Source organism: Protopterus annectens, chromosome 5.part1 (genome assembly GCF_019279795.1).
Source record: "Protopterus annectens isolate FY-2018-M chromosome 5.part1, PAN1.0, whole genome shotgun sequence".
Lineage (NCBI taxonomy): Eukaryota > Metazoa > Chordata > Ceratodontiformes > Protopteridae > Protopterus > Protopterus annectens.
In genome coordinates this window covers 513,610,363-513,636,824 of record NC_056736.1, presented here as the reverse complement: position 1 = coordinate 513,636,824, position 26,462 = coordinate 513,610,363, and the positions used below count along the sequence as shown (strand labels likewise).

Below are 26,462 nucleotides of genomic sequence, written 5' to 3'. Positions count from 1 at the left end.
GCTGATATGAATTAAATGGTATGGTGTTTACTTTACTTTATTGTGGATGCTGGTACTAGGTAAAACTCCACCTTCCACTGTGGTTAACCACATCTCAGTAATTATTACTTCCATTATATCATCTAGGAGTTATTTAGTGCTATGAAATCCTTTTGTGTCTCTTGAATTTCTTCACTTCCTTTTTTCACTGCCACAGATCGTTAAAGTTCAACCATGTCTTTTGCCTGTTCAAATCTCAAGTTGTTTCAGAAATGAGGCTGTCTCAGCCTGTATGATCTAGGTGAGACATACTGCTGTGTAATTCTTACTGTTAGTCATCACCTACAATTTTACATCTCAAGATCCCTTTGCTGAGATCTGCCAAGTGCATACATTAACGTACAGCAGAGCTGTTTTTCTTAATTTTGGATAAATCTGTATGTGATAACTGCAGATGACGTCATTATGTTGGAACACTACTTGTGTTTAAGTATTCTGTTTCGGATCATTTAAGTGTCACTCGTATTCATAAATTAAGGGTAGTCTGAAAATAAAATAAAATGGATTCTGCAACCTTACTGTCTATTTGAAGTGACGACTTTTTGGCACAAATAAAGTCATTATACAGAAATGACATTTTTTCAATTGTATTACTACTCCATTGCTTGCTGGCCATCTGCCCTCCCTTCTTTTGGAGCTGTCATACGCGACCGTCAGAAGTTCTATGCTTCAGTTCCTCTCTCCACTCATTACAATCGCCCTTCAGAAGTTACGTTTTGGTCCCTATCCCCACACTCATTAGATCGACCGTCCTGAAATTTTTTTGTTTTGGTCCCTATCGCCACTCATTAGTGGTTGATGTAAATAGCTGCATCATTGTGGAGGTATTATGCCCCTGGTGTGTGCTTGCTTCTAACACATGCACCTAAATAGCTACAGTCATTTTCTTGAGGTGCCAAGACTATATTCCCCAGTTCAGGAGTGCCTTGTTTTGCGCAAACTTCTGCATGCAAAGGAACTAGTTGTCTTTGTACCTAATCTAAAATAGTAGGCAGTGAGAGGGAGGTGGTGATGGGACTGGGGGAGGAGAGGAATGTTGCATAGCTGATGGGGGATTAGCGCTGAAAGGACTATGACCTGGAGGTTCCAAAAATTTCCTAAACTGGGCCCAGTATTTGCTGTGGTCGAGCATGGTCCTTACGACTCAGTTTTTACATCTTTTGTCAATGTAAAATTTACCTCCCTTTGGACAAGCACCACTCAGCATCTTGCATAGGATTAAAATGTACATGTCTCCTTAGTTTAAGCTTTCAGTGTAACTGGCCTGGGAGCATAAAGAAGTGGAAATCCCGAAAACTCATAGGTAAGTCTATAGCTCTCCAAATGTTTTCCTCCTTTTGTCTTGTAGTGTAGGACATGTCTGCAATGGAAACTGGTATACCCTGCATTAAAACATTTGCTGCCTTTATTGCTGCTGCCAGTAACTGGTTTCAAATACAGATTATAACTATGGCAGCATTCTTTACGTTATTGTTTGGAGCAAGTATCAGGCAATAAGCTCTGTTATTGGATCATAACTTTATTTTTAGAATGAATTATAACTATCACTAAAAAATTAAGTAAATCCAGATTTGTGAATCCTTCAGATATATTGAGTTTTTATTGATCTATTTTTTAATCCGGTAGTGGTCTGGACCAGGTGCCCTTTTCATCCATGACCTGGTCTCCCTTTGGTGAGAGAGCATTAAGATGATTACATTAGAGTAAGCATAAGGATAAGAAAAACGATGACAAAAGTACATTTCAGTCTCTTCAAGCAGACACTTTGTACAGTTAAGTGAAGATTGTAATGCATTGAAATAGCATTTTCATTTTGCTTTATTTTAACTTTAGTGGTAACTTATTTTGTATTAGTATTATTTAATTTTTTCTGTATAACTATTTGAATATTCTTTGTTGTTCATACTGATCACTACTGCTTGGCTATATGGGCTATATTTTGCCAAGGATATAACAGCTGGCAGCTTCCAGGACACCTTCCGTGCACTGAAACCATTGTTCATCTATATCTAGATCTACTTCTAAGTTTTTACACTCAGACTTTGCTCACTGCAAGGGAATAAATCAGGATTTTTGGGTCTCATGGCTTCTATGATTCTCTTGATATCCCTGACAAGACTTTGCTTGAGAAAGTTACAGTGGTATATGAAATCTCTGGTTGCTGCACCAGAAGCCTTTGTCATTTCAAATGTCCGTGCTGGAGTTTGTCAGAAAAGAAATCACTTGGTGGCAACAACAAATTTCCCTAAATCCAAGTCTCCCTTTCTCCCGCCCTATTCCAAAGCAGTCAGTTATCTCAGACACCTCAGACTTTGAATGGGAACAGTTTTAGGTAGGATAAAAGTGCAAGGTTTGTGGTACACCAAGGACAGACACAAGCACATAAAAGTAAAATAAATGCTTGTCCTGTTCAAGGCACTCAACTCTGTGAATCATCTTTGGTCTCCTGGACCTCTTCAAGTTGTTACGGGCAATACCACATAACTGTGGTATATCAACAAGCAAGGGGTATCATGTTATGTCCCCTTTGCAGACCAGCCATGCTGGCTTGGGATATAGCTTCAAGGCACAGTCTCACTCTAGAGGTGTTTTCTATTCCATCAGAGCAAAATTGCGTGGCAGATAAGTTGAGCAGGCAAGGGCAGACCCTCATGAATGAAAACTAGATCAGGGGGTCTTCCAAGATTTGATCCATCTGTGGGGTGTTCCTCAGGTAGACCTATTTGCCTCCTTTCTGAACAGTAAGCTGGCAAGATTCCAGGAGTCCATGCAAGAAGACCTGAAAGACATGTTATACCTTTTCCTTTCCTTGGACAGGAATGTTCATGTATGCTTTTCCACTCTTTCAACTGATATCCAGGGTACTTTGAAGATTCAGAAGGAATTCCCCATGATCATTGTGATGTCTCCCTTCTGGCCCAGGCAACAGTACTTTTCCCTTCTTTTGGAAGTAGCCAGTGGCAGGTAAGACAAGCTTCTTCACATAATGAATCTACTTACACAAGATCAGGAGCGTTTTTGATACAGCCCGATTCCAGTCAGTTTCAACTGACTGCCTGGATGATAGGGCCTTAATTCCCTTTAGGCACCTGTTTACTGAGGATGTACAGTCAGTACTAATAGACACAGGAAACCTTGCACTTGGAGAATTCTATATAACCAAATGGAAAAGGTTGTCTTGTTGATGCTAACAGCACAAAACCCATTCTGGGCAAGTTGTTCTCTGTTTTTAAAATGTCTGTGTGAGTTACTATCCTATTGTCTTTGTTACTCCTCTATCAAGGTTAATTTATTACCTGTTTCAACATGTCTGCCCATGGATCCTCCTCTTTCAATACATTCTGATGTCAAAATGTTTTTGAAAGGAGTTTTGCATAAGAGGCCTCCAAGAAAACTGGTGCTCCCTCCTTGGGATCTTAATTTTGCGTTAGAGAACCTAACACTTGTTCCATTTGAACTAACTTATCTGGCTGACTTGAGGTTCATAACACGGAAAACAAGTTTTACTGATTGCTCTGATCTCTGCAAGAAGAGTATCTGAGTTGCAAGCTCTTAGGGTTGACTCACCACATTTCATTTTCCACAGAGACAGGGTTTCTTTGAGAACTAATCCTTCGTTTACGCTTGAAGTGATATTCAAGTTTACTGTAAGCCGAACTATTTATCTCCCGTTTTATTTTCTGAACTTAAAAAAAAATCAAGGAGAAAGGATATTTCTTCCTTGGATGTCTCCAGATAATTCTGGTACTATGTTGACAAAACTTCAACTGATCAAAAGATGTGAACGATTTTCATTTCTTGTGAAGAAAGAAGAGAATTCTTTGTCAAAGCGGACTATTTCCATATGTCTGTCTCAGGTTACTACCTTTTGTTATACTTATAACAGAACTATTCCAGGCAGGGTCAAGGCTCACTCTGCTAGGGTCTTGACTTCATCTATGGCTTTTTGGAAAGGGTTGGAGTGTTCTAGCAGTAGTTACTTGGTTGTCATTACATAAGTTTGCAAGGCATTTATAAAGCTTGATTCCTCCTCTAGATTAGGCTTTGCTAGGACCATTCTCTAGGGGCTCCTGGACTCTTCCGTCTCCCAAATATAGTAAGCTAGGGTAATCTACCTGTATAGCTAAAGCTAGTGCAGCAGTGATCCATATGATGGACATAATGCAGTTGTGTAAATAAACTTGCCATAACAGTAGATGTTCAAATTATCACTGCTGCAGTAGCCAGCCCCTCTCTCCATCCCCCCTTTTGTTTTGTTTTTTTTGTGTGTTGGTTGTGCCAGTGCGCTTGTATTTATTTTTTGTTGTTGCTAACATTGTCCTTTCAGGGCTCAGCCTCTGTCTGTCCATTGGCATGAAAACTCTGAAGGGTTTGGTACCCATACCTGAATTTTAGTCAGCTCAGCTTAAGTTGACTAATGGTTTGGGAATGTAGAGGGTGCCCTGAAGCTTTGGAAGCTGGCCATCTGTTATATCCTTGGCAGAATTTAGTCTGTATAGTTAGGGCTACTGCAGTAGTCATCATTTGAAATTTACTGTTATGTTTTCTTACAACTGTATTTTGGAATATATTTTATTTATTAATGTTGGCTGTCTTTCTCCTAATTTTAAGATTTACTGGTGTGAATTTCATTTGTTATAGAAATTGTTTTGTGATAAAGCATTATACTAAGAAGAAAACTTTATAGTAAGAGTAGAGTAGTAAACAAGTCTGAATGACTATTTTATTAAAATCACACAGTTTAATTAACAGTTTAAATATAATCATTCAGTTATGGTGCCTGCTCATGTGCACAGTTTGTTTTCTTTTCTGTTTGAATAACCTCTGATAAGTCTTTTATGTTGAACCAGTGTTTCTCTACTACTCTCAGGGCTTAGTGCTCTGTTTAATAGCAGTCTTACTGATCATTCCTTCTCTGCCGTGTTTTTGACATTGACTAACTCCACATTTTTAGCTCATACCAGCCAGCGTTTTTTTAGTTGCTACTTTTAATCCTTCTTTTATGACTCCAGTATTGGGAGGGTGGAGTAATTGATGTAGGAGTATTTCTGACGACTGCTGTAACTGAGATAATCCACCGTGCCATCTCTCTTGCATCAGGTTAATAGTTTTTTTAGGATCTCTCTAGTGCTGTGCCCGTAGCTTTATTGTTCTACAGTAAACTCTCAGTTAACCGGACCTCAAGCAACCAGAAAAAAAATCGAATAAATACAGTACAGTTTTCATGTGTTGCACTTTGTCACCCCCCCCCCACACACACACACACACAGAAACATGCCTTACATTTTAGAGTTTTAAAAAAGAAAGATAGGAATAAATTCCCTCCCTCCCCAACCTAAGAATAAGTCAAACCAAACAAATAGTATAGGGTACAGTATTAGTCAGGCCTGTTTTTAATAGTAACTCTCAAGCAACCAGAAACTACAGTTATCCGGCATCTACCAATCCCCCCATGGGTGCCGGTTAAGTGAGATTTTACTGTACTATCTTCTGCCCTTTTGATCCTGTCATTGTTCAGATGTAGTTTGTCCTCTGAAGTTTAGGGTTATTTGATTTTGCACTAAAAACACACACAGAATAAAAACAGTTAATTCTTTGTACGTTTATATTGTAAATACATATTCTTCTTGAAACTGTAGCAATCCGCTTGATATAAATTTCTGCCATAGAATGAGTACTTCAGCCATGACCACAAATGCAGTACCAGCATTTGTTAAAATATACAGGCATTTGAATTTTAGAAAATGACTGTGCTACACTTCCATAGACTTCCACGGTGGTGCAGCGGTAGCGTTGTTGCCTCACAGCAAGATGTTCTCCCGTTCGATTCTCGGCTGGAGTGCGGGGAGTGCCTTCTGTGTGGCGTCTGCATGTCCTCCCCGCGGTTGGGTGGGCATTCGAAAGACATGCGTAAATGGGTGTGCCTTAGTTGAAGGTTGAACGTCGAGCTGGCACCTCGGCATTCGTGAAAATCTACTGCCAATCATTAGCGGACCGGACTTCCGCTGTGGCGACCCCTAACCGGGAAAAGCCGAAAGACAACAACAACTGTACTACACTTCATGCGTACCTCTCAACATCTAGAATTAAGTAGACTGTCCAGATTTTTTGCTATGTATTCTTGGTCTGTTCCTCATAAAAATCTTGTGATTTTTGGCAAAAATATTTGAAGATTAACATCACTAAATAATAAACATTGGAATTTGGACTTCATATCTTTCAGAAAATACATGCTAATGCAAAACCTGTTATTCTAGCAACTTAAATGCAGTATTTAAATCTGTCCCTGATTTTTGGGAATCTTTTTCCCTTCATTCTTTTTGGCTTTGGCCAGAATCTTTGCCTCAAAGAGGTTGAGGTATGCTCCCTCACTGATGGCACCTGCTGAACTCCTGGCAGCCTTAGGACTGAAATAAGGGGAATATAGGTCTTCATCTTGAAGACCAAAGGAGAATAATTTGCAGTCAGTCAGTAATTGCTCTGAAAATGCACGCTGATGCAAAATCAGTCATTATGTTAACTTTTTAAGTGAGTTAGAGTAAATGTTTAAAAAAAATGGACATTTATTTCCCCTGTTGTCTTTGCATAAACTTCTTGAGTTGAGAGGTATTGTTTGTTGCCTAAGGGTCCCGAAACAGAAGTGTAGCTAGGGTGGGGCAAAGGAGGCAGCCCCCCCCCAGCACAACGTGTCAGAGGGCACGAACTGTCAATAGTGCATTACAGCATTCATTTATGTAGCATCATTTCTGAGTTCTGATACTGTTTGTTGTCAGCATTGAACCTCTTGCTTTGGCACTTTTTAGTATAAGTTGTAGCCTTTTTGTTTTACAATGCAGCCTAGAGTTGAGGGGTGCCAGATAGTGTAGCAGCACAAACCCCACAGTTGCTAAGCCAGGCCCTAGTAACAGCAGTAGCACCAGTGCTGCAATAAGTCTCCCAAGGAAGAGAAACTGCATTAAAAGTTCCAAACAAATGAAATAACTGCTGATTTAACAATATTCACTTCTGTTTGTAAAGGAAAAAATACATATTCCTTCATTGGGTGCTTTTAGAAGACCAAGAGTAGAAGTCAAATTCTTAATAAGGCAGACGGCCAGCGTTTTTTTTTTTTTCAGTAGCGGACCACAAAAGAACAATCTGTGGCATAGATTATTTGAAGGGTGTCACACTTGGGTCACCAGTTGTAACACAGAACATAACATAGCTGTAATATATTGTCAAGGCTGTCTGATGTGGGAAGATATTCTCCTGTAAGGGTATTGAATATGACTCGTGTAATGCTTTTTAACTGTCAGAAAAGGGGTGAGAATTTTCATTGTTCTGCCATTAAAACAGTCCAATTCTCCCCCTTGTGTACTGTTGTCGGTAGTTTTTCATATGAAGCACCATTGAAAGCAAGTAGTTTCTTGTGAATCTTCCTTCATTGGGAGTTGAAATTTTAGACCTGCTTTTAGAGAGTAGATTTTCCAAACAGTCTTGTTTACAGTCAGTACAGTGGCATGTTCTAGGCTGGATGCCAAAAAGGAAGCGCCGAGGACATTTAGTAGAGACTTCCAAGATTGCTGCACACTGATCAGCAGCTTAATTTCATTTCTCCTAGTGTGAAAACTGAAACTGGAAAAAAAAGAGTACCATCAAACTGTTATTTGGATAAAATTATGTATTGGCTAGTACGTATATTGCCTAGATGCCAGCAAAGAAGAAATTTGGAGAACCTGAAAGAAAATCAGCCAGAAAAGGTGAAGAGAAAACACTGGCTTGGAAGGATCCTACAGCTTTTCAGCAAAAAGCAGTTGAAGCTTTAGAAGTGCTAGCTAGTGAATGGGATAAAGTGAAACTTGAGTTTATAAACAGGGTAGAAATAAAAGCGAAAGCAATATGGTTAAGAAGTAATATAAATTACTTAGGGGGTTGACAAAGGTTAAAGCATTGCAAAATAAGGGGACTTGCACAGAACAAGAAGAGGTGCAAATGCTGAGTGCTAATGAGAAGATGGGGAGTATCTGGGTAATATATGTGAGTTTAGAAGGATTGCAACTATTTTTTTGATTATAACAGTAACTTTTAACACAACAGCTTGGGCAGTAGAAATGGTTGTTGCCAAACTTAGGGAGCCTATAACAAGAAAAATAAAATAAAAATAATCAAAGATGCTCTAGGGGTTGGTAGAAATATTTAAGATACAAGTAGGGCAATGGAAGGATTTGCAGTCCCTAATACAATAATAAGTTTAACTAGGAGGATATATGATGGACCAGAGGCAAGAATTAAAGTGGGAAGGTTCTTCTCAGATACATTTGTGTTTGAACAAAGGAGCATGGCAGGGGTGTCTTCTTTCCCATTTGCTATTTGCTTTATACTTAGAGCCATTTGGCAAAGAGAAAAGGTACTCAGGATATTATTGATATGGTAATCACGAAAAGTTGGTGTTGTATGCAGGTATTATTTTATAATCTGTAAACCCAGAAAAGGACCGCTCTGTTTTGTGGAACATTTTGAGACCATTTCATTTTTTTTCAAGATTTATGAAGATAAAGGCTGTGGCGGTAAATTATGTACCCACTCATGACTTTGTTCAGGAATATGCATATTTATGAGGACATAAGATGAAGTATGGAACTATCAGTTGAGTAGTGATTCTTCAAGTTCTATGTTAGGGAAAACCTTCCAGTAGATTTTTTTTGTGAGGAAAACTTGTGATGTGATGTCTCTTCCATCCATCCCCCTTAACCAGTGGGTTATTGCATCTGAACGGATGTGAATTTGGCAGCTCAGACTCTTCAGCCCTGAAGTTCCTCTTTTTCTCCAAAAATTCACTACCCTCAAAGCTGAGAAACAAAAAAAAAAATCTCCCTACCTTGAAGTAAAAAAAAGTCTTCTTCAGTGAAGCTAATGTTATAAGCAGCTTGCTTCAGTTAAATCACCATACACAGCCACAAAGGCAGTATCTGCATGAATGATGGTAGTATACCCCTCCCCACTTCAGAAAAAATGTGTTTTTTCTGTAACAATTTATTTTATTTTATATTTGTTGACTGGGATAGTCCAGCTGGATACATGTCCATTTTCAGCAGAGGCCCAGGGAGAAAAGCTCAGAACATACATTGAGAAAATTATTCCATTTATACATGAAGAGCACAGTTTACAAATTCATCTCAGTATTACAATACAATGAAAGGATAAAAAGACATATAATCTCACATGCTGGAGCATAAACAGTTTATAGACTAACAGTAACACATGGTCTAAGTGAAGTAAAAAGTCTTCTTTTAACATATGGTTATAGGATAGGAATTAGTCAGGATTAGAACAAGGACATAACCAACGTGTTTAAAGTACTGTTTAAGGCTATTTTTGAATTGAGTTATTGAGGGAACCGAAGTAAGATCAGTAGGAAGAGAGTTCCAAGTTTTGCCAACAGAGTTGATGAACAGAGTCACCAACTGAGTTGTTGGTTTTGACTGTTTGTTCTAGTAGCCTATTGGATGAGCATAAAGTCTTGAGGTTACTGTAGGGGGTGATAAGGTTTTTAAGTCTCTCCTTTGATAATCACATCGCCACAGTAGTCAGGAAATCCTTCTATGTGGCACACCTCATCACAAAAGGTTTCTCATCCAGGAAAAAAGAGGTCATTGTTCCCCTCTACTCGTCACTCATTAGACCCATTATAGAGTACAATGCCCCTTTTGGTATGTACCTCACAAGACATCTACAACAACTGGAAAGGCCACAGAAATACCTCACAAAGAGGATTACCGGCCTCAAAGAGATGCCCTATGCAGACCATCTAAAAAAACTGCAGCTTTACTCCATTGCATATCGCTTACTCAGAGGCGATCTCTGCCTAACACACAAAGCTATGTCAAACCCAGAGCTTTTAGACATGCTGCACTTAAAGAAATCCCAATCCCTACGAGCTACACGTGCTAGGGACCTAAACCTTGTCACCACAATAAACAGAACATGCTGGAGGGATAGATTCCTGTCCCAGAGACTTCCCATACTCTGGAAAAAACTACCTATCTATGTCAAACAAAGCTCCTCATTAGCACTGTTCAAGAAAAATCTTGATGATTGGATGGGAGATAGGAAATTCACCCTGGGGATCACTTCTGTGGCTCTGCTCGACAGTGGCACAGGAAAATAATTTTCTTGGGTGGTGAAAGCCAGGGTACCTTTGGCTAGGCTTATATAGGCCCTAGGGCCAATAGCCTAGTACCTACCTATGAACCTATGAAGTATAGTCACGTTTTCAGGTTGGTATAGAATCTTATGTGCAACTATTATTTGGTTGTACTGAAGTAGGCTTGGCAATTCAATCCACCCTAGTTGATTATGACAGGGGTGTGTTCTGTACGCTGCACCAGTGGCAAATCTAGCAATGTTATTATAGCAGCTTGATAGTTTGTTAAGGTCAGTTTTTACTCAAGTTTGTGAATAGAGGGGAGGAATAAAGGAGGGTGGAGAGTAGATGTGTGTGGGCAATAACAGTCCTGGCTACTGGGGTTAGGAAGGGTTTAATCCTGTAGACGGATCAGGTGAAATAATGGTGTCGTTGTTAGACTTCATGGAAAGGGTGGTAAGGAGGACATATGGCAAGGAGGACATATGGGTGGGGGGAGAACAGCAGCAGCTTCGTTTTGTTGGGATTTAATATGAGTCAATGATTAAAGAGCCAGTTTTCAACTGTTTTAAAAGCATTTTTGGTTAAAGTCTGCAAATCAGAGGGGGAGGTGGTCGAGCAAATTAAAGTGGAGTCTTCTGCATATTGGATGCTGGTTGCATTCGGAATGACCGCATTCAGGTAATTAATAAAGACCGAAAGTAAAAGGGGTCCTAATATGGAGCCCTGGGGCACTCCAAGGGTGATAGGAGGGCAGATAATTTGTCCTGCCATAGGACAGCCTGTTGTCTACCACTCTGGTAAGATTGGAACCATTGGATAGCCTGGTTGTCTAGGGAAAATGTTCTCAGTGTGTTTGAATATTTGGTGATTTACCATGTCGAAGGCTTTAGATAGATCAATAAAGAGGGCTGAGGAAAGTATGTTATACTTGCGGTTTTGGTTTATGATGTTGGAGAAGGAGAGGAGGGCCGAGGCGGTGCTGTGAAGTGGTCTAAAGCTATGCTGAGAGTTGGCAAGTAGATCGTTTTGGATAAGATAGCTCAACAGTTGTTTATGAATACATTTCTCCATAATTTTAGGCAGGGGTGATTGAATAGCTATGGGTCTGTAATTTGATAACACTGTAGAGTTGCCACCTTTATGGAGTGAGATATTATGGGATATCTTCCAGACAGAGGGGATGGAAGCTTCTGATATAGTTCTATTAATCAAGATGGAGATGGGGTATGCTATGGCATCCGCAGCTTTTTGTAGATACTCTGCAGGTATGAGATCAGCAGAGAGGGTGGTTGGTTTTAATTTCTTAATTAGGGTTCAGGTAAGTGATGTGGAGACTGGTTGAAGGTGAAAGAGTTGTGAGGTGGGTATAGTAGCAATTGGATTTTGGCCACCAGAAGATAGCTGACTGGCTAAGGATTGGATGGTCTCAGTAAAGAAGCTATTAAAGGTATTGGCAACTTCTTCTGAACGTTTTTGGTTGGTAGGTGAGGGGGTAGGAGTGGTGGATTGGCCGGGGTGAAGAAGTTTATTAATACCTGCCCAAAACTTTTGAGGCTTGTTTTGGTGTGTCTGTTGTGGATGGTAGTAAAGGTTTTTTTGTCTAACATAATGGATCTTTTTGTGTTATTCCTTAGTTGTCTATATTTAAGTTGATCTATAGGGGCTTTTGTGGCATGCCAGTTGACCCAAACTTTGTTTCTAAGTACATTTTGTCTGGTTTCTTTTGAAATCCATGGGGCAACTTTTGTTTTAGTTCTAATAGAATGTGATGGCGCATGGCAGTCAAGGATGGCTAGGAATTTTGGTATTAAAGTATTTTACCACTTCCTCCAGTGGTAGGTGTTTTAGGACTGACTAATCACATAATTTGAGTTTGTTTTGGAAATTAGAGGGGTTAAAGTTTTTATTGTTCCTTATTGTTTTATAAGTGGGTTGGTTGAGAATGTCAGTCTTATGCAACTTACTACAATTAAATCACTACACACAGCTCTGTGCTTACAAATGCAGTATTGGCGTACATTTTTAAATACTAGTACTGCAGTCCACATCACCATTAACAACTGCTGATTGCTCCTGTGACAAATTGCACCCCTTCACACTGCCTGATTTGGGACTCTGCTCTACGTGCAGAATGTTTACACAGTACTGTGCAGAGCTAGTGAATTCAAGCCACACTGGCTGCTTAAATATTAGTGATTTCTTATTTTTCATGTGTGGGACTGTTCTTGCCCTTTTTAATGACATCTTACACATCAAGAAAAGTGTCTCAACTGGAACTGTTTGTTTGCTTATTTATTTGATTGATTTTGTTTATTGGCGTAGAGCCATAATCAAGTCTGACCAATTTCAGCCTCAGCCGGAAATCAAAAACTGACTAGACATACAAGTAGAGTAATGCTTAGGGTACATAGTAAGTCAGCTATATTAATTTACCACATGCGCAGTGCAAAAGTTTCAAAACATTTGAGAAATTAGAATAAAAGAAATTAGAAATGGGAAAAGGAGCAGGGGATCTTATTGGTGGAGTTAGAGTGGAGTAGCGTTATAGTTGACTTAGTGGTGTGATCTGCTTGATTTAATTAAATGCAATTTTAGTAGAAAACAGCACTTGGAATAAGAAGATGATTCTTTAATTTCAGATGGGAGGACTCCCACAGCTTGAGCCAAGACTTGACAATACATGGTCAGAGATATGTAGCTTAGGGTGTGGGACTTGGGTTTAGGGCCTGCCGCCTGAGTGGTTCAAGTTTCTTAGTTTGTATGTAGGGTATGACTCATACGTTTTGAGGTCAAAGGATGACTAGTATGTTTATATAGGAGTTTGAATGGTTCTGATCCTAGGAGCTGGTCTGATCCTTGGTTAACTAAAAGTCAGTTTGCCTTTTTCAGTGTTATGCAGTGGTGTTAATTTCCTGGACAAATGTGTAATAAATCTACATATTTTGTTTTCTACTGTTTAAATAGTGGAGAAGTTTTAGTAGAGACTGCTGATATAAGAGGTGGGCTGATACAGAGTTGAGGAAGTAGGATTCCTTTTCTGTTGTATACATATTTAGTGCAGTGTTGGGGAAAAGCAGATATTTTTGTGCCCAGAAAAGCAGTGGGTTATTGTTTTACATGCATTATCAAGATGCAGGTGGAAGTTGAGTGAGGGGTTTAAACAGAGATGAATTACCGGAAACAGAAGATTTGCTCTAAGGGATGGCTGTTGTGATTTGTAGATTTCTAAACTTTTCTTGTATCTACTGAGTTTACGTTTAGTACCAAAAGGTTTGCATTTTGTTTTGGATGTATTTTAGTATGAGGTTTTTCTAAGGCAATTGAAGTCAGATTGTAGATCTTGCTGTAAAGTTTTTAGGGTGGGGTAGAGGACCACGTCATCTGTGTATAGGAGGAGAATGTATGGAAGATCAGATTGAAGTTTGATATATATGTAGAGCAGAATGGGGTAAGAGTAGATTTCTGAAGTCACCTTTTGAGTAGTGGAGAGGAAAGAGAGGTACAGGAGTTAGTCAGGTAACCATGGAAACAAAGGATGGCATTTGGGCTAATTCCTAGGTCTGAAAGGTGGACTATAAGAGAGGTGTGATCTAGTCTCCAAGATAATCCCGTTTGTTTCTGGTACGGTAAGGATTTGGGTGGCATATTTTATGTCTGTTGTAGTTTGGGAGGGATTTGGTTGTTGACCTTGGTAACTAGAATGTTATAGTTTGATGTAAGCAACTTGTGCTATTAAGAAGCAGCTGAGTCACTGGGGATAAAGTTGTTACATTGTTGCAGATCCAGTTGATTTTGATGTAGAGCCATTTGAATATGCTGTGGCATCTTCAGTATTTGTAAAAGAGCATGTAAAAGTCAGAAGCCAAAAGACAAATTAGGACCGAAATTACGCATACTGTAGAGGTGTAAAATGTATTACAAAAATCTACCATCTGCCTTCTTTGTGCCTGCAGATCTTAAGGCTTTCTTGACTAATCTTCGCAATTTAGAAATCAATTAATTTATTAAAAAATAGGTCTCCAGGCATAAGGACATAATCACTGATCAAGGTTGTTCTTTACACACCAGTCAATGTGATTCATGTTGTATTTTGCAGAACAGCCATGGGTGAAGATGGTGAACAGCAGAGGGCTTAGCACACAACTCTGAGGAACACCAGTGTTGAGTATTATGCATCCTGAGTGCTGCCAGCACGTTTTCTGTGGTCTGTTGTAAGAAGTCAAGGATCCAGTTTCACATGAGTTTGCTAACTCAAAGATGTACAAGCTTGTCAATAAGCTGCATTGGAACCACTGTATTGAATGCTGAGCTGATCCCTCCAGATGATAGAGTGAGAGGTGGAGTGCCATTGAAATAGCATCCACAGTGGATCTGTTAGCTTGATAAGTGAACTGTAGATGGTCGAAGGCAAATGGAAGGTTTGCTGACAGATGCCTTTTAACTAGCCTCTCAAAGCATTTCATGACATTTGAAGTTAGAGCAACTGGTCTGTAATTATTCAGGCAGGCTGGATTAGCTTTTTTGGGGATAGGGACAATTTTTGTCACCTTGAAGCAAGAGAGAATGTTACCAAGAATAAGGTAGGTGTTGAGAATATCAGAACTGAGCATAGTTGATCTGCGCAGCCTTTAAGTACTTTGCTCTGTATATTATCAGGACCAGCAGCCTTCCTGAGGTTCACCTTCGTAAGTTGAGATCTCACTTCATTGGAGTTAAGGCTGAACACACCCTCCTTCTCCTGGTCTATAGGTAGCCCTGTAACAGCCAGGTTATTCTTCTCTTCACATCTACCAAAAAAGGAGTTCAGCCTATCCAGGAATTCAGTGTTGTCTTCACACTGAACTGACCTGGTTTTATAGTCTGTAATCTGTTGTATCCTTTGCCAGAGACTCCTGGTGTCCTACATGTTCTCTGTTGCATACCACTTTCTCAGAGGCGATCTCTGTCTAACGTACAGACCCATGTCCAACCCAGATTTGTTGAACATGCTCCATCTTAGCAAAACCAAATCTACTCAAGCTACACGCTCTAGGGATATAAACCTCAACACAACAATGAATAGAACATGCTGGAGGGATAGATTCCCTTCGCAAAGACTTCCCTTACTATGGAACAAGGTCCCGATCTGCATAAGACAGAGATCCTCACTATCACTCTTCAAGAGGAACCTTGATGAGTGGATGGGTAACAGAAAGTTCACACCGGAGATCACACCAACAGCACTACTAGATAGGGGCCAAGGGTACTAGCTGCTAGTACAAGGGTCTAGGGAACTACTAAAGGGGCGGTGAATACTGCACAACGTGGCTGGGCTAATATATGCCTTCGGGCAGATAGCCCAGTACCAACCTATGAACTTATAAAAGAATCACAGGCCTAAAGCAGATGCCCTATACTGACCGTCTAAAAAATCTCCAGCTATACTCTGTGGCATATCGTCTACTCAGAGGCGATCTCTTCTTAACATACAAGGCTATGTCAAACCCTGAGCTGTTGGACATGCTCCACTTAAAGAAATCCCAATCCCTCAGAGCCACATGCTCCAGGGATCTAAACCTTGTCATCACAATGAACAAAACATGCTGGAGGGATAGGTTCCTGACCCAGAGACACCCCAAACTCCGGAATAGACTGCACATCCATGTCAAGCAGAGTGCCTCCTTGGCGCTCTTCAAAAGGAACCTTGACGATTGGATGGAAGATAGGAAATTCACCCCGGGGATCACGTCAGTCGCCCTGCTAGACAGGGGTCCAGGGAAGTAAATATTGTGGGAGAAATATCCAGGGAATTGTTATGGCTAGGCTTGTATAGGCCCTAGAGCTGATAGCCTAGTACCAACCTATGAACACCGTAGCCATGCTTACAACCTGGAGAGGTTAAAAAGTTGCTTGAGCATGCAAGTAATGCTGAGTATCTGTAAATTTTGCAGGTTCATAATGGTACAAGTCTTGAAAAGCAATAACCACTATGAATCTATGAAAAAACATACTCTGTAAGGATAAACAGCTTATCATATAACACAGGCTTTGTGCACTTAGTGATGAAAGGCACCAGTAGCCATTGTTCAGAAAGAGGAATATGCAATTCTGAGTCGCAAGCATGATACAACACTACATGTGGACTACAGTGATGCAATGTTCTCTTCTTTTTGTCCTATATATATATATATATATATATATATATATATATATATATATATATATATATATATATATATATATATATATATCTATAGCTAGATTTGTAGGTGTTTGCCATGCACCAACTCCACCAAACAGTCATGCTTCATCACCTGATGTCATTGCAGCATGAAGTTATAGTGGTAGCAGTACAGTGAGCTAGGCTGTGCTGCTCTAAGCGTCTTTGAAGCTTAGTAGAACACTCTGTACTGCCTCATTTATTGTTTAGGGCTGTGTTAAGAGCTGTACAGTTCAGCATTTGCATGGCAGCTCTGTAAATAAGACATTAGACATTTGCCAAGCTATGTATTTTTTAAAATCCAGTGCATTATTTGTTTGTGTGATTTGTTACTGCACTATTTTTTATTTGGTTACATTTATTTGGTTACATTTAGTCTTGTTGCTTTCCTACAAGAAAAAAAAGCTTCATAATAATTTGCTTTTTTGTATGTTCTAATTAAAGGACAACTCTACTCAAACACAGTTTTATTATTGCAAAGTGCTTTTTCTCCTTTTCAGAATAGCCCTGAGAGTGTATGTAATAAAGAAAATACAATTTAAGCACTACTTCTGTGTCATTGGAAACCCTTTCTGGGTTTTTAGCTTTGTATTTTTGCTTTCTGAGATGTACATCATCTGATATGTAACATAGGCAGATTCTTATAGGCAGATTATTTTCTTACAAAGAATTGATTAGGGAGAGCAACGGCTCCAGTTACACATTTGAGAATATGAAGTAAATTGGTAGGTTACTTACTGTAGATTTAGCTACTGGGTCAGAAAAGTCTGAAGCATGAGTAGTAACTGCTTGTTTAGTATTTTTAAGCATGTGGTATCCGTCACAGATCAGCTCCACATCTCAGCGTCTGGTGATAGTTAGTGCAGAGAACTGAAGATCTGACTAGTTAATGAACTGCTTCCTGTGCTAAGGGTACAGGGTTTGAAATGAATATTTTCCCCTTCGTTTGCTTGCTGTGTGACCTTGAACAATTCACTTAACCAAAGAGTGCTTTGGGGCAGTTGAAAATTTGGGCTGAGCTACTTAATGATCTCCTGGACTGTATGTCTAGTAACTGCTTTGAACCTGTGCTAGAAATCCTGGCCTGGAGTCACAGTTCTGATTCAGGATGATTATTTAATGAGTACAAATGGCACTCTTGTGTGACTCAGTCAAAAAAATCCTCTGGAATTAACATTCCTACTGGAAAAGAAGCCTCTCTGATATAATTTTATGAGGACAGAGAGAAAAAAAAAATCTTTGTGGAATCTAGCACTAGGTCATTTTTGGATTATAACAAATTAGAACAACTCTGCTAAGGGTGACACAGCAACATTAGTACTGCAGAAATAACAATGTACAGTGAAACGGAAGTTTTTCAGTTTTTGCATGCACTTATTCTGTTACTTTTGAATTCAAGTCTAAATTTATTAAATATCAAAGAATTCAAGATTCTAAAATATTCAAGAATACTTCACATACTATGCAATTCTGCAGTAATTTTTATTAGTTTTAGCAAAATGTAGAAAAATATGTTGTTTGAAGTGTTTATCAGTTCTGTGTTTAAAAAGAAATTTATACTATACTGAAACATTTAAAATGTTTCTTTTATTGAAAGTGTTTGAGTCTAGTGAGCAGTAGCTGTGATGGATGTTGCTATTATTTTCAGCATTTATATTTTCCTATTATGGTGATGACTTTTCTTGATGCAGACTGATTTTTTTTTACATGACCTTATCTTCTGCACTTTCAGACTTGGCAATCTGTATTGCATGCTGCTGCTGTAGGAAACAACATTCATTTTTTTCTTACTGCCTTTTGCCACCATTCCAGTTGACCATCAGTCTTCTCCAGTTGGACTTGACCCCCGTTATTTCCCCATGTCAAGTATCCCCACCACAGGGACAAGCACTGTCTAAAGGGCTGTCATCAAGGCAGCCATTGGGGCTGATTTGTGTCCTCATTAGCATCCTGGCAGTCAGGGCATATATTGTAAGCCCTGACCTCTCCTATGGGTGTAGGACCTGCAACCCACATCACCACGAGGTTACTTTGTCTTCTCCTTGTGAATATGCTTCCACCACTCTAGATGAAGGCCACCAAATAGGTGGGCAAATGCCTACTGTAGGGGCATCAATTGAGTCACAGCCCTCCTCTGAAGGATTGCGATATTGGGCAGCCCCGGACTTCCCCTCTTTCCCAGGATATGCATGCCTGTCTTTCCCATGTCAGAGACAGCAAACACCCAAGCCTCTAACTGAACCACAAGTCACCTGCATCATAGTTTCATAGTGAGGAATTTATCCCTCTTTCTGTGGAGCTGGCTTGATATTTATTTTCATATTTGCATATAATATGGACTATTAGTAGAGCTAGGCATGCTCTGCATCTGACCTTAGACTTTGAGAACCTTTTTGTGCTTTGTTTATTATGATGTGTGCATTTGTGTAGCGGCTAAACCTGTCACTAATTCTTGTTTATTGTTTCATAGGATTCTGTCTCCTAACACCCTCTTACTAAATGGAAGGGAGCATCTGGCCACTGGAATATTTCCTAGTATGGCTTGCAGAAGGGTGAAAGACCATACGCAGTCAGACTATGGAAATTATTCAGATGTGTATTACAGACATCACCCAGTCCAAAGGGCTAAAACACACAGTATCTGCATGGTGTCGGACTTCTTTTACCCAAACATGGGAGGAGTAGAAAGCCATATATATCAGCTGTCCCAATGTCTGATTGAAAGAGGACACAAAGTTATAATTGTCACTCACAGTTATGGAAACAGAAAAGGAATACGCTACCTCACTAAAGGACTTAAGGTTTATTACCTACCTCTGAAGGTGATGTATAATCAGTCAACTGCAACAACACTCTTTCATACTCTACCTCTGTTTAGGAGCATCTTTATTAGAGAGCAGGTAACAATAATCCATGCACACAGTTCTTTCTCTGCCATGGCCCATGATGCCCTTTTTCATGCTAAGACCATGGGGCTGCATACTGTGTTTACAGACCACTCTTTGTTTGGATTTGCTGATGTAAGCTCTGTTTTAACAAACAAACTCTTAACTGTGTCATTGTGTGATACAAATCATACCATATGTGTTTCTTACACAAGCAAAGAAAACACTGTTCTCCGAGCAGGACTTAACCCAGAAATTGTCTCTGTAATCCCTAATGCAGTTGATCCAACTGACTTCACTCCAGAATCGACTAGACGGGATGATAATAAAATTACTATAGTTGTTGTCAGTCGTCTTGTTTACAGAAAAGGTAAACTTCATTTTTAAATCATTGGATATTTAAAGATGTTTATCTAAAATGTTAATTTATTAACAATTTTTTAATGAATAAGTATATACCTTGGTGTAATAATGTAGGCATTTGTTGCTTATGAGATGGTATATAAAACCATCTAATTTAATGTGGAGTATATTGCTAATATGAGTTCTACTTTCCTGTAAACACTGCATTAACTGTTTATGATATTTAAATGAAGAAGTGTATGTATTTAAATGAAGAAGTGTATGCAAGTGTCAGGTCACATGCTTGGTGTCTTTATTTATTTATTTATTTATTTATTTATTTATTGATTGTTGTCATAATACCTGGCTGAGTGGCATCAGTACATGCACACAGTTGGTCCTTTTGTTCCAAAGAAATGGAAGTCAGGTATTCTCAGCCTAGGTGAAATTGTTACAGACTTTTGTTCCTGCCCGATAATCCCAGTCAGCCCCTGCTGTCTGGCAGGTAATGGGTAGTATGGGTCGAGCTATCTAACTGGTCCTTTGGGACAATTTATCCCCTCTCCCCTGGGAGCACCCTCTTTACTGCGGTGTGGTTCCAGTGTTGTTGTTTTCCATAGGGAAGCTTGTCTTCCCCTCAGTTTTAAATGTGTGACTGCACTCAAAGTAGGTTTGGTGGGCCCTGATTTTACTGGGTGTTGCACAATGCACTTCCACTGATGTCACTCATGTGGTGAGCCAGACCTTCCTCCTTCCCTCTCCAAAAGGAGACAGTATTGCCTGTAGCTGCTCACTGCCATCCTCCCTGGCCATCTCCTGCAGGCATCTGAGCCACTAAGCCAGCTGTGGCAGTCCTGCTTCATAGTCAGGGCTTTATTCCTGCACACCACAGAAGACAGTGGTATTTTGATAAGATGTTAAAGTGATATAAGTTTGCTGTCCTTGAGATGGATGTTAACAATCCCAAGAGACTTGTTCAGTAAACAGTAAAGCTGCTTTTGTTTGAAATATTCAGAACGAAAATGTATACAGTACAAATAAAACATTTAAAGCAAACATTTTTAATGACAAATATTTGCTTGTATTGCATTTGCGTGAGATATAATGGAGTGTACCATGGTAGTGGTAAGAGTAGGAAATGGCTTGAAAAACAGCATGTCACATGTAATAGATGTCCAGTCAGGGAAAATAAACTGTAGTATTTCTTTTTGCTTTACATTTGGCTATTTTTCTCACTGTTGGACATCAGAAAATAGTGCTTGTCAAAGAACCGAGCAGTGGTTGTTGCACTACGATGCAGTTAAGTGAGATTGTAATAGTGGTTATGGTAGAAGATAGTTTGGGAAATGACACAAAGCTGCATGTGCAACTCGGATGAAAGACCTAAAAGAAGAATTTGTCAATGGAAAATATTTGCCGAACAGTGGTAGTGTTGTTTTAAGGTGTAGTGGAGCAATGATAGTAGGGGAGTAGGAGATGGCTTGAGAAACACCACCTTTGTATAAATAGTGTTGTAGTCATGGAAACTTCTCATGTGTTGGTTCAAGCCTTAAATGCTAGCTGTTGTTTTCCTCTTGTTAATCTTTTAGTTCCTTGCATTATTTTTTTATTCTTGAAGTGTTGCACATACCAAGAATATGTGAGCTCTTACACCCATAGTACACAAGATAACATCTGCACATATGTGAAACAAAGCAAATATTACTCTTGTTTGAAGGTGGCTATTTATTAATTCTTACCATAATATATCACAAGGATATAGCTTGTCAAACAATCCAGATTATTGCTCAAAATGTCTTTGTCTCAAGATATTAGGTGTCATGGTCTCCCAAGCCAGATACCATATGTAAGAGTTGGAGAATGGAAATTAAAAATCCAGTGGTCACAGAGAGGATCCTGTGCCCTTTTGGATCTGTACTCCATAAGCTTGCAAATAACAGCTGTGGTATTGGCTTAATCCCACCAGCTTCTCTGAAGGCAGCCTCTATCAGTTTCCCACTTCATTTTCTACAGTTACAGTGAGATGTCAGCCCAAGGATCTAGGGGTGTTACAATGAGTGAACAGTTCATTGTGTCTGGACATCATCCAAACTGTGTAACTATTTCTTCATATTAAAATACAGCAATTATCCTGACCTTGCAGTCCTTCCAGTTCTGTCCTCCTAATGAAGTTATCACTGCACATTCTGACAGTATGGCACTCATTTACTACATCAACTAACAAAAGGGAGTGTGTTGTTGTTCCTGGGTTGGGAAGTTGGAGTTTTGGAATGGACTATGTTGAGCATCTTTCTGATTGCAAAACAGTGCTGTTTTGCAATCAGAAAGATGCTCAACATAGTTGTCCAACTTTTTTTCTTACAAACTCGGCAGATGTCTTCTACTGCCTCATGAATAGTCCCTCAAGACCAGCAGTGCAGAAAAATTTCCAGTGTTGGGAGCAGCCTTGCTGTGACTTATTTGTTTGCCCAAATAATTGCAAATGCAGTATCCTTTTGTCCCTGTTCTCAGTACCAGAATCACTCCTTAGAGTCCCTTTCACTCCTAAATAGCACCCCGTGGACTCCTCTACACTCATCATCCATTTCCACTGATTCTGAGTTTCATTCAGAAGTGGTTCTTGTAGCTTTACATTTGGCTCAAAAGGTGTGGTCTGTCTTCATCTTCTGGAGAGGCTCACTAGTTTTGAAACCAGCAAAAACACCTCCTTGCACATTTTCAGGCAAGTTATGGATGACCTTGTCCTTTCTTTGGCTTCTTCTCTCCTTATCTGAATGAATAATGGAGGTAACATCATTTTTTAATTACGAAACATCTTTGTGTATGCCATAAGTGATAATTCAATAATCGTATATTTATATAAATAAAAACAAACTATACTGACATATTTTCACTTGTAAACATTATACATTATTTGTAATCTTCTCTATAGTCACTGTCCATCAAACAGTTACATAGTTCATTCAATTCCTGCCTTCCCTTAAACCTCATTCATCCTCCATAACATTATTCTGCTTGTATTGTTCCCACATTTCGCATTTTTTCTATGTAAAATTTACTCTTACGCTTTTCTAAAGATCTCACTTCCATCTATTTTACAGTATTCGCTACTGTTCTAACACTGTTGGTTTAGTCTTTCATTTCTCTTTTCCTGTAACTGATTTTTTAGCAGCCACCATAATTAAACTCAGTAAGCCCTTACTATGTCTAGGCAATTCCAATTCTGTATCGCAACTCAAAAAATAATTTCCTTAGTTACACTAAATTGCTTACCAGTCTTTCTGATAGCGTGGTCTACATGGAGTTTTTTATAGTCTGCCAACTCTTAACAATCCCAAAAAATATGCTCGCAATTGCCTCTTTTTTCCCCATCATATCTCCCAACATTTGCAATATACCTGAGGAAAAATGCTTTGCAGTGTGCTTGGGGTATAAAAATACCCATGCAAACACTTCCAAGCAAAGATCCTAAATCTTTTAGACTTTGTTGCTCATTTGGGTGCCATACACATTTTCCATTGCTTCTTTGTGGATTGCTTATCTAATCTTTCTTCCCAATCCTTTCTAACCTCCCCTGATTGATTCTTACATTTATCATGCAATATTTTATATGCCCTACTAACTGTCCCATTTTTAACAGTAGAATCTAGAACAAAAAAACTGCTAAAAACCCTGCCAGAACTGGTCTTTCACTTAGGATCCTCCATTCCTTTCAATTTGACTGTGCTCTAATATTAATCCTTGCTAGGGAAGGCAGTCTCTAGCCTGCAGTCCACATGTATTCTTGACCTCTTCCTATTGTATTACCTTATCATCTCTAATTATTTGCTCCCAATACCTTGGTTTCTTTACCACTTTTCTCCAGTAAATTTCAGACCACTCTTGCATGTTTTGTGAATCCGTAATTACATTCATCCTTATTGACAAAATCTCCTTTCCCCTTTCCCATGTTGGCTTAATTCTTAGAATCAAATCCAACAAATAAAAAAAGCCGAAAGGAGAATAGTGCTGACTGCTCCAAAATTTATTCATGCAACAAAATGAACGCTTTTAATAAAACCTGCGTTTTCGTCCTACAATGGACTTCATCAGATAAGACCACCATATTACTAACAACCTTTATATATACATAATTAATTGTACCCTAACCAATCATTTCATACTTTCATTTTGAATGTGCAAATGAGCTTTTACATTTCATCAAAGTTAAAACCATACATTAATTAACAAACGTTATTATCAATATTAAAATCTTATTAAAACATTTTAAATAAGTCATTTAAAAATAATCATTTAAAAAAATACATTTATGTGGTTTGTGTACCCAGAGGGTTGGTATACCTGGCCATATGCAAAAAGTGCTTATCATACTATGTTGGCAAAACTGAAAGATCCTTAAAAAAGAGGATATACGAACATATGTATGATATCAAAAAATGTAAAGAAACTAATGCACTTTATAAGCACTCACTGGTATGTGAAGAATATGAATTTAGATTTTTTGTGTTGGACCAGGTTAAAATGGCTATTAGAGGGGGCCCCTGTGAAGAAAACATTGGCTACAAGGAATTATGGTGGCAATTAGCCCTAGAAGCCAACAAAACCCCAGGCTTAAATGAATACATTTCCATCCTACCACTTTTAAGACTAAAAGCAACTAAAACATAATTACAATAGTTATAATGCAAAAGACCAGTAGATGGCACCATCTCCTAACAAATAATAAAGAAAGGAAAACACCAACATCTAATAGATCATACATATAATTTTTTTAAGGAATATATAATATAGATTTTCATGTTAACACAAACCAAATAAATGTATTTTTTTAAATGCTTATTTTTTAAATGACTTATTTAAAATGTTTTAATAAGATTTTAATATTGATAATAAAGTTTGTTAATTAATGTATGGTTTTAACTTTGATGAAATGTAATCGTTTGCACATTCAAAATGAAAGTATGAAATGATTGGTTAGGGTACAATTAATTATGTATATATAAAGGCTGTTAGTAATATGGTGGTCTTATCTGATGAAGTCCATTGTAGGACGAAAATGCAGGTTTTATTAAAAGCGTTCATTTTGTTGCGTGAATAAATTTTGGAGCAGTCAGCACTATTCTCCTTTCGGCTTTTTTTATTTGTTGGATTTGGTTCGTAGGAGGAAGTTTGCCGTTTGTGTCTTTTAATTCTTAGAATATTTTCTGCTACTTTATGAATGTGATATTCTGTATGGCTGTTATTCTGCTTAAGGATCTTCATCCAAAATCCCAGTCTGTCCTTATTTCTTGAACCCTCCCCCCATTTCATTATCATTCCTTTCCACTTTGAGTTATAGCTTTGTGCTTGTGTTTTTATATATAATATAATATAATAATATATATATATATATATATATATATATATATATATATATATATAAATCAGCCGTAAGTGTTTAAATTTGAAATAACCATTCAAATCGAGTAATATCAAACAACCTTGTTCCACCTTGTTCCTGTAGAAGAATCGGCTTAACCCACTTGAATGTTGCCCTTTTCTCCTCCCAGATGAAATAATTCAACTATTTATTAATTGCTATCCACAACCTCTCCTCTGGTTTATAAAAACTATGCCTGACCTGTGTATAAAACTAAATGGACTAAAAATATTTTCACTGCTTGTATTTTCCAATCCATATAACAGAGCTTCCAGTTTCTCATTTTTATATTATCCTTTGTTTATTATCTTCCCACATATCCTTAGCTTCCATAACAGAATTCTTTTTAACACATACCCTAAAGTACTTAATTTTATCATGTCCCCATAAATATGGGTATTGCCGAACCAGTTTGTGTGTGGGTACATAGTTGACCACTGTTGCCTTTGCTTGTTTTATCTTCATTAATTTTCTTTCTTAAAAGACTTAAAACAGTCTCAGAATGATCCACAGCACTGAAATATTCTTTTCTGGTTTTATCAGGTACAAAGTAATATCATATAAAACCAACTTTTCTTGACAGTCATACCAACCACGTAAACCAAAAAGTTCCCACTAGATGAATTGGCAAGAACACTTAAGTAGAATGGAGCCCAACCATGTCCATGAATTTCTGAGTCCCTTATTTTCTGAGTCCTTTATTTTCTTTGGCAGTGGTTTTCAATATAACACAAAGAAAGAGGATATCTTTGCCCGGTTCCTCTTTTCTTCAAGCAGTTCTGGTCAGAGAGCAGCCCCCCTCCTAATTAACTTTCTTTTGTCAGGGAGTACAAAAGCTTCCATTGTTCTACTCATAAAATCGCAGCTTACTCTGAATGCTTTTTCTGCATCAAGACCCACCAACTGTGGTATTTTTTTTTTTACATTCTTACCTCTGGATTATCATTAATATTCCCAAATGTTTGCCTTCTCTCCACAAAACCACATTGATCCATATCTGTCAATTTTGGTATCACCTTTGCCATTCTTTTACTCATTATAGGCATAAATACTTTAAAATCATGATTTCGAACTGAAATGGGCATATATGAAGCTGGATCTTATAGGATTTTACCATCTTCAGGTATTATAGCCATCACAGCTTTCTTCCAGATGTTAGTGCTTTTCCTTTTAAAATACTGTTAAATAAAACCTTCCAAACTTTCTTCCCTCCTAGCTTCCAAATATCAACAGGAATACCTTCTGTTCCTGGAGACTTTCTTGTACATTGGTTATGCATTATTATTTTTATCTCCTGTCCTGCTATAATAACTGTTAGTAATTGAGCCTTTGATTTCCATTTCTCTCTGCTTTATATAGATTTTCATAAAAGTACTCCCATTTTCCATTGTCCCAGGTATTCTGCTGAATACCCATCCTGAAATCCATTCTTTTTCAAATTGTCATGCTTAA

The 26,462-nt window shown here is 38.5% G+C and overlaps 1 protein-coding gene across 1 annotated transcript in view; it reads left to right on the top strand.

The window, feature by feature from the left end:
• The window catches only part of PIGA (phosphatidylinositol glycan anchor biosynthesis class A), a 404,235-nt gene that overhangs the window by 3,460 nt on the left and 374,313 nt on the right, over positions 1-26,462 (top strand). The window contains exon 2 of the mRNA XM_044073130.1: positions 18,835-19,619. Coding sequence (XP_043929065.1) covers positions 18,902-19,619 — 718 coding nt within the window. The 5' untranslated portion in view covers positions 18,835-18,901. The remainder of the gene's footprint in view (positions 1-18,834; positions 19,620-26,462) is intronic.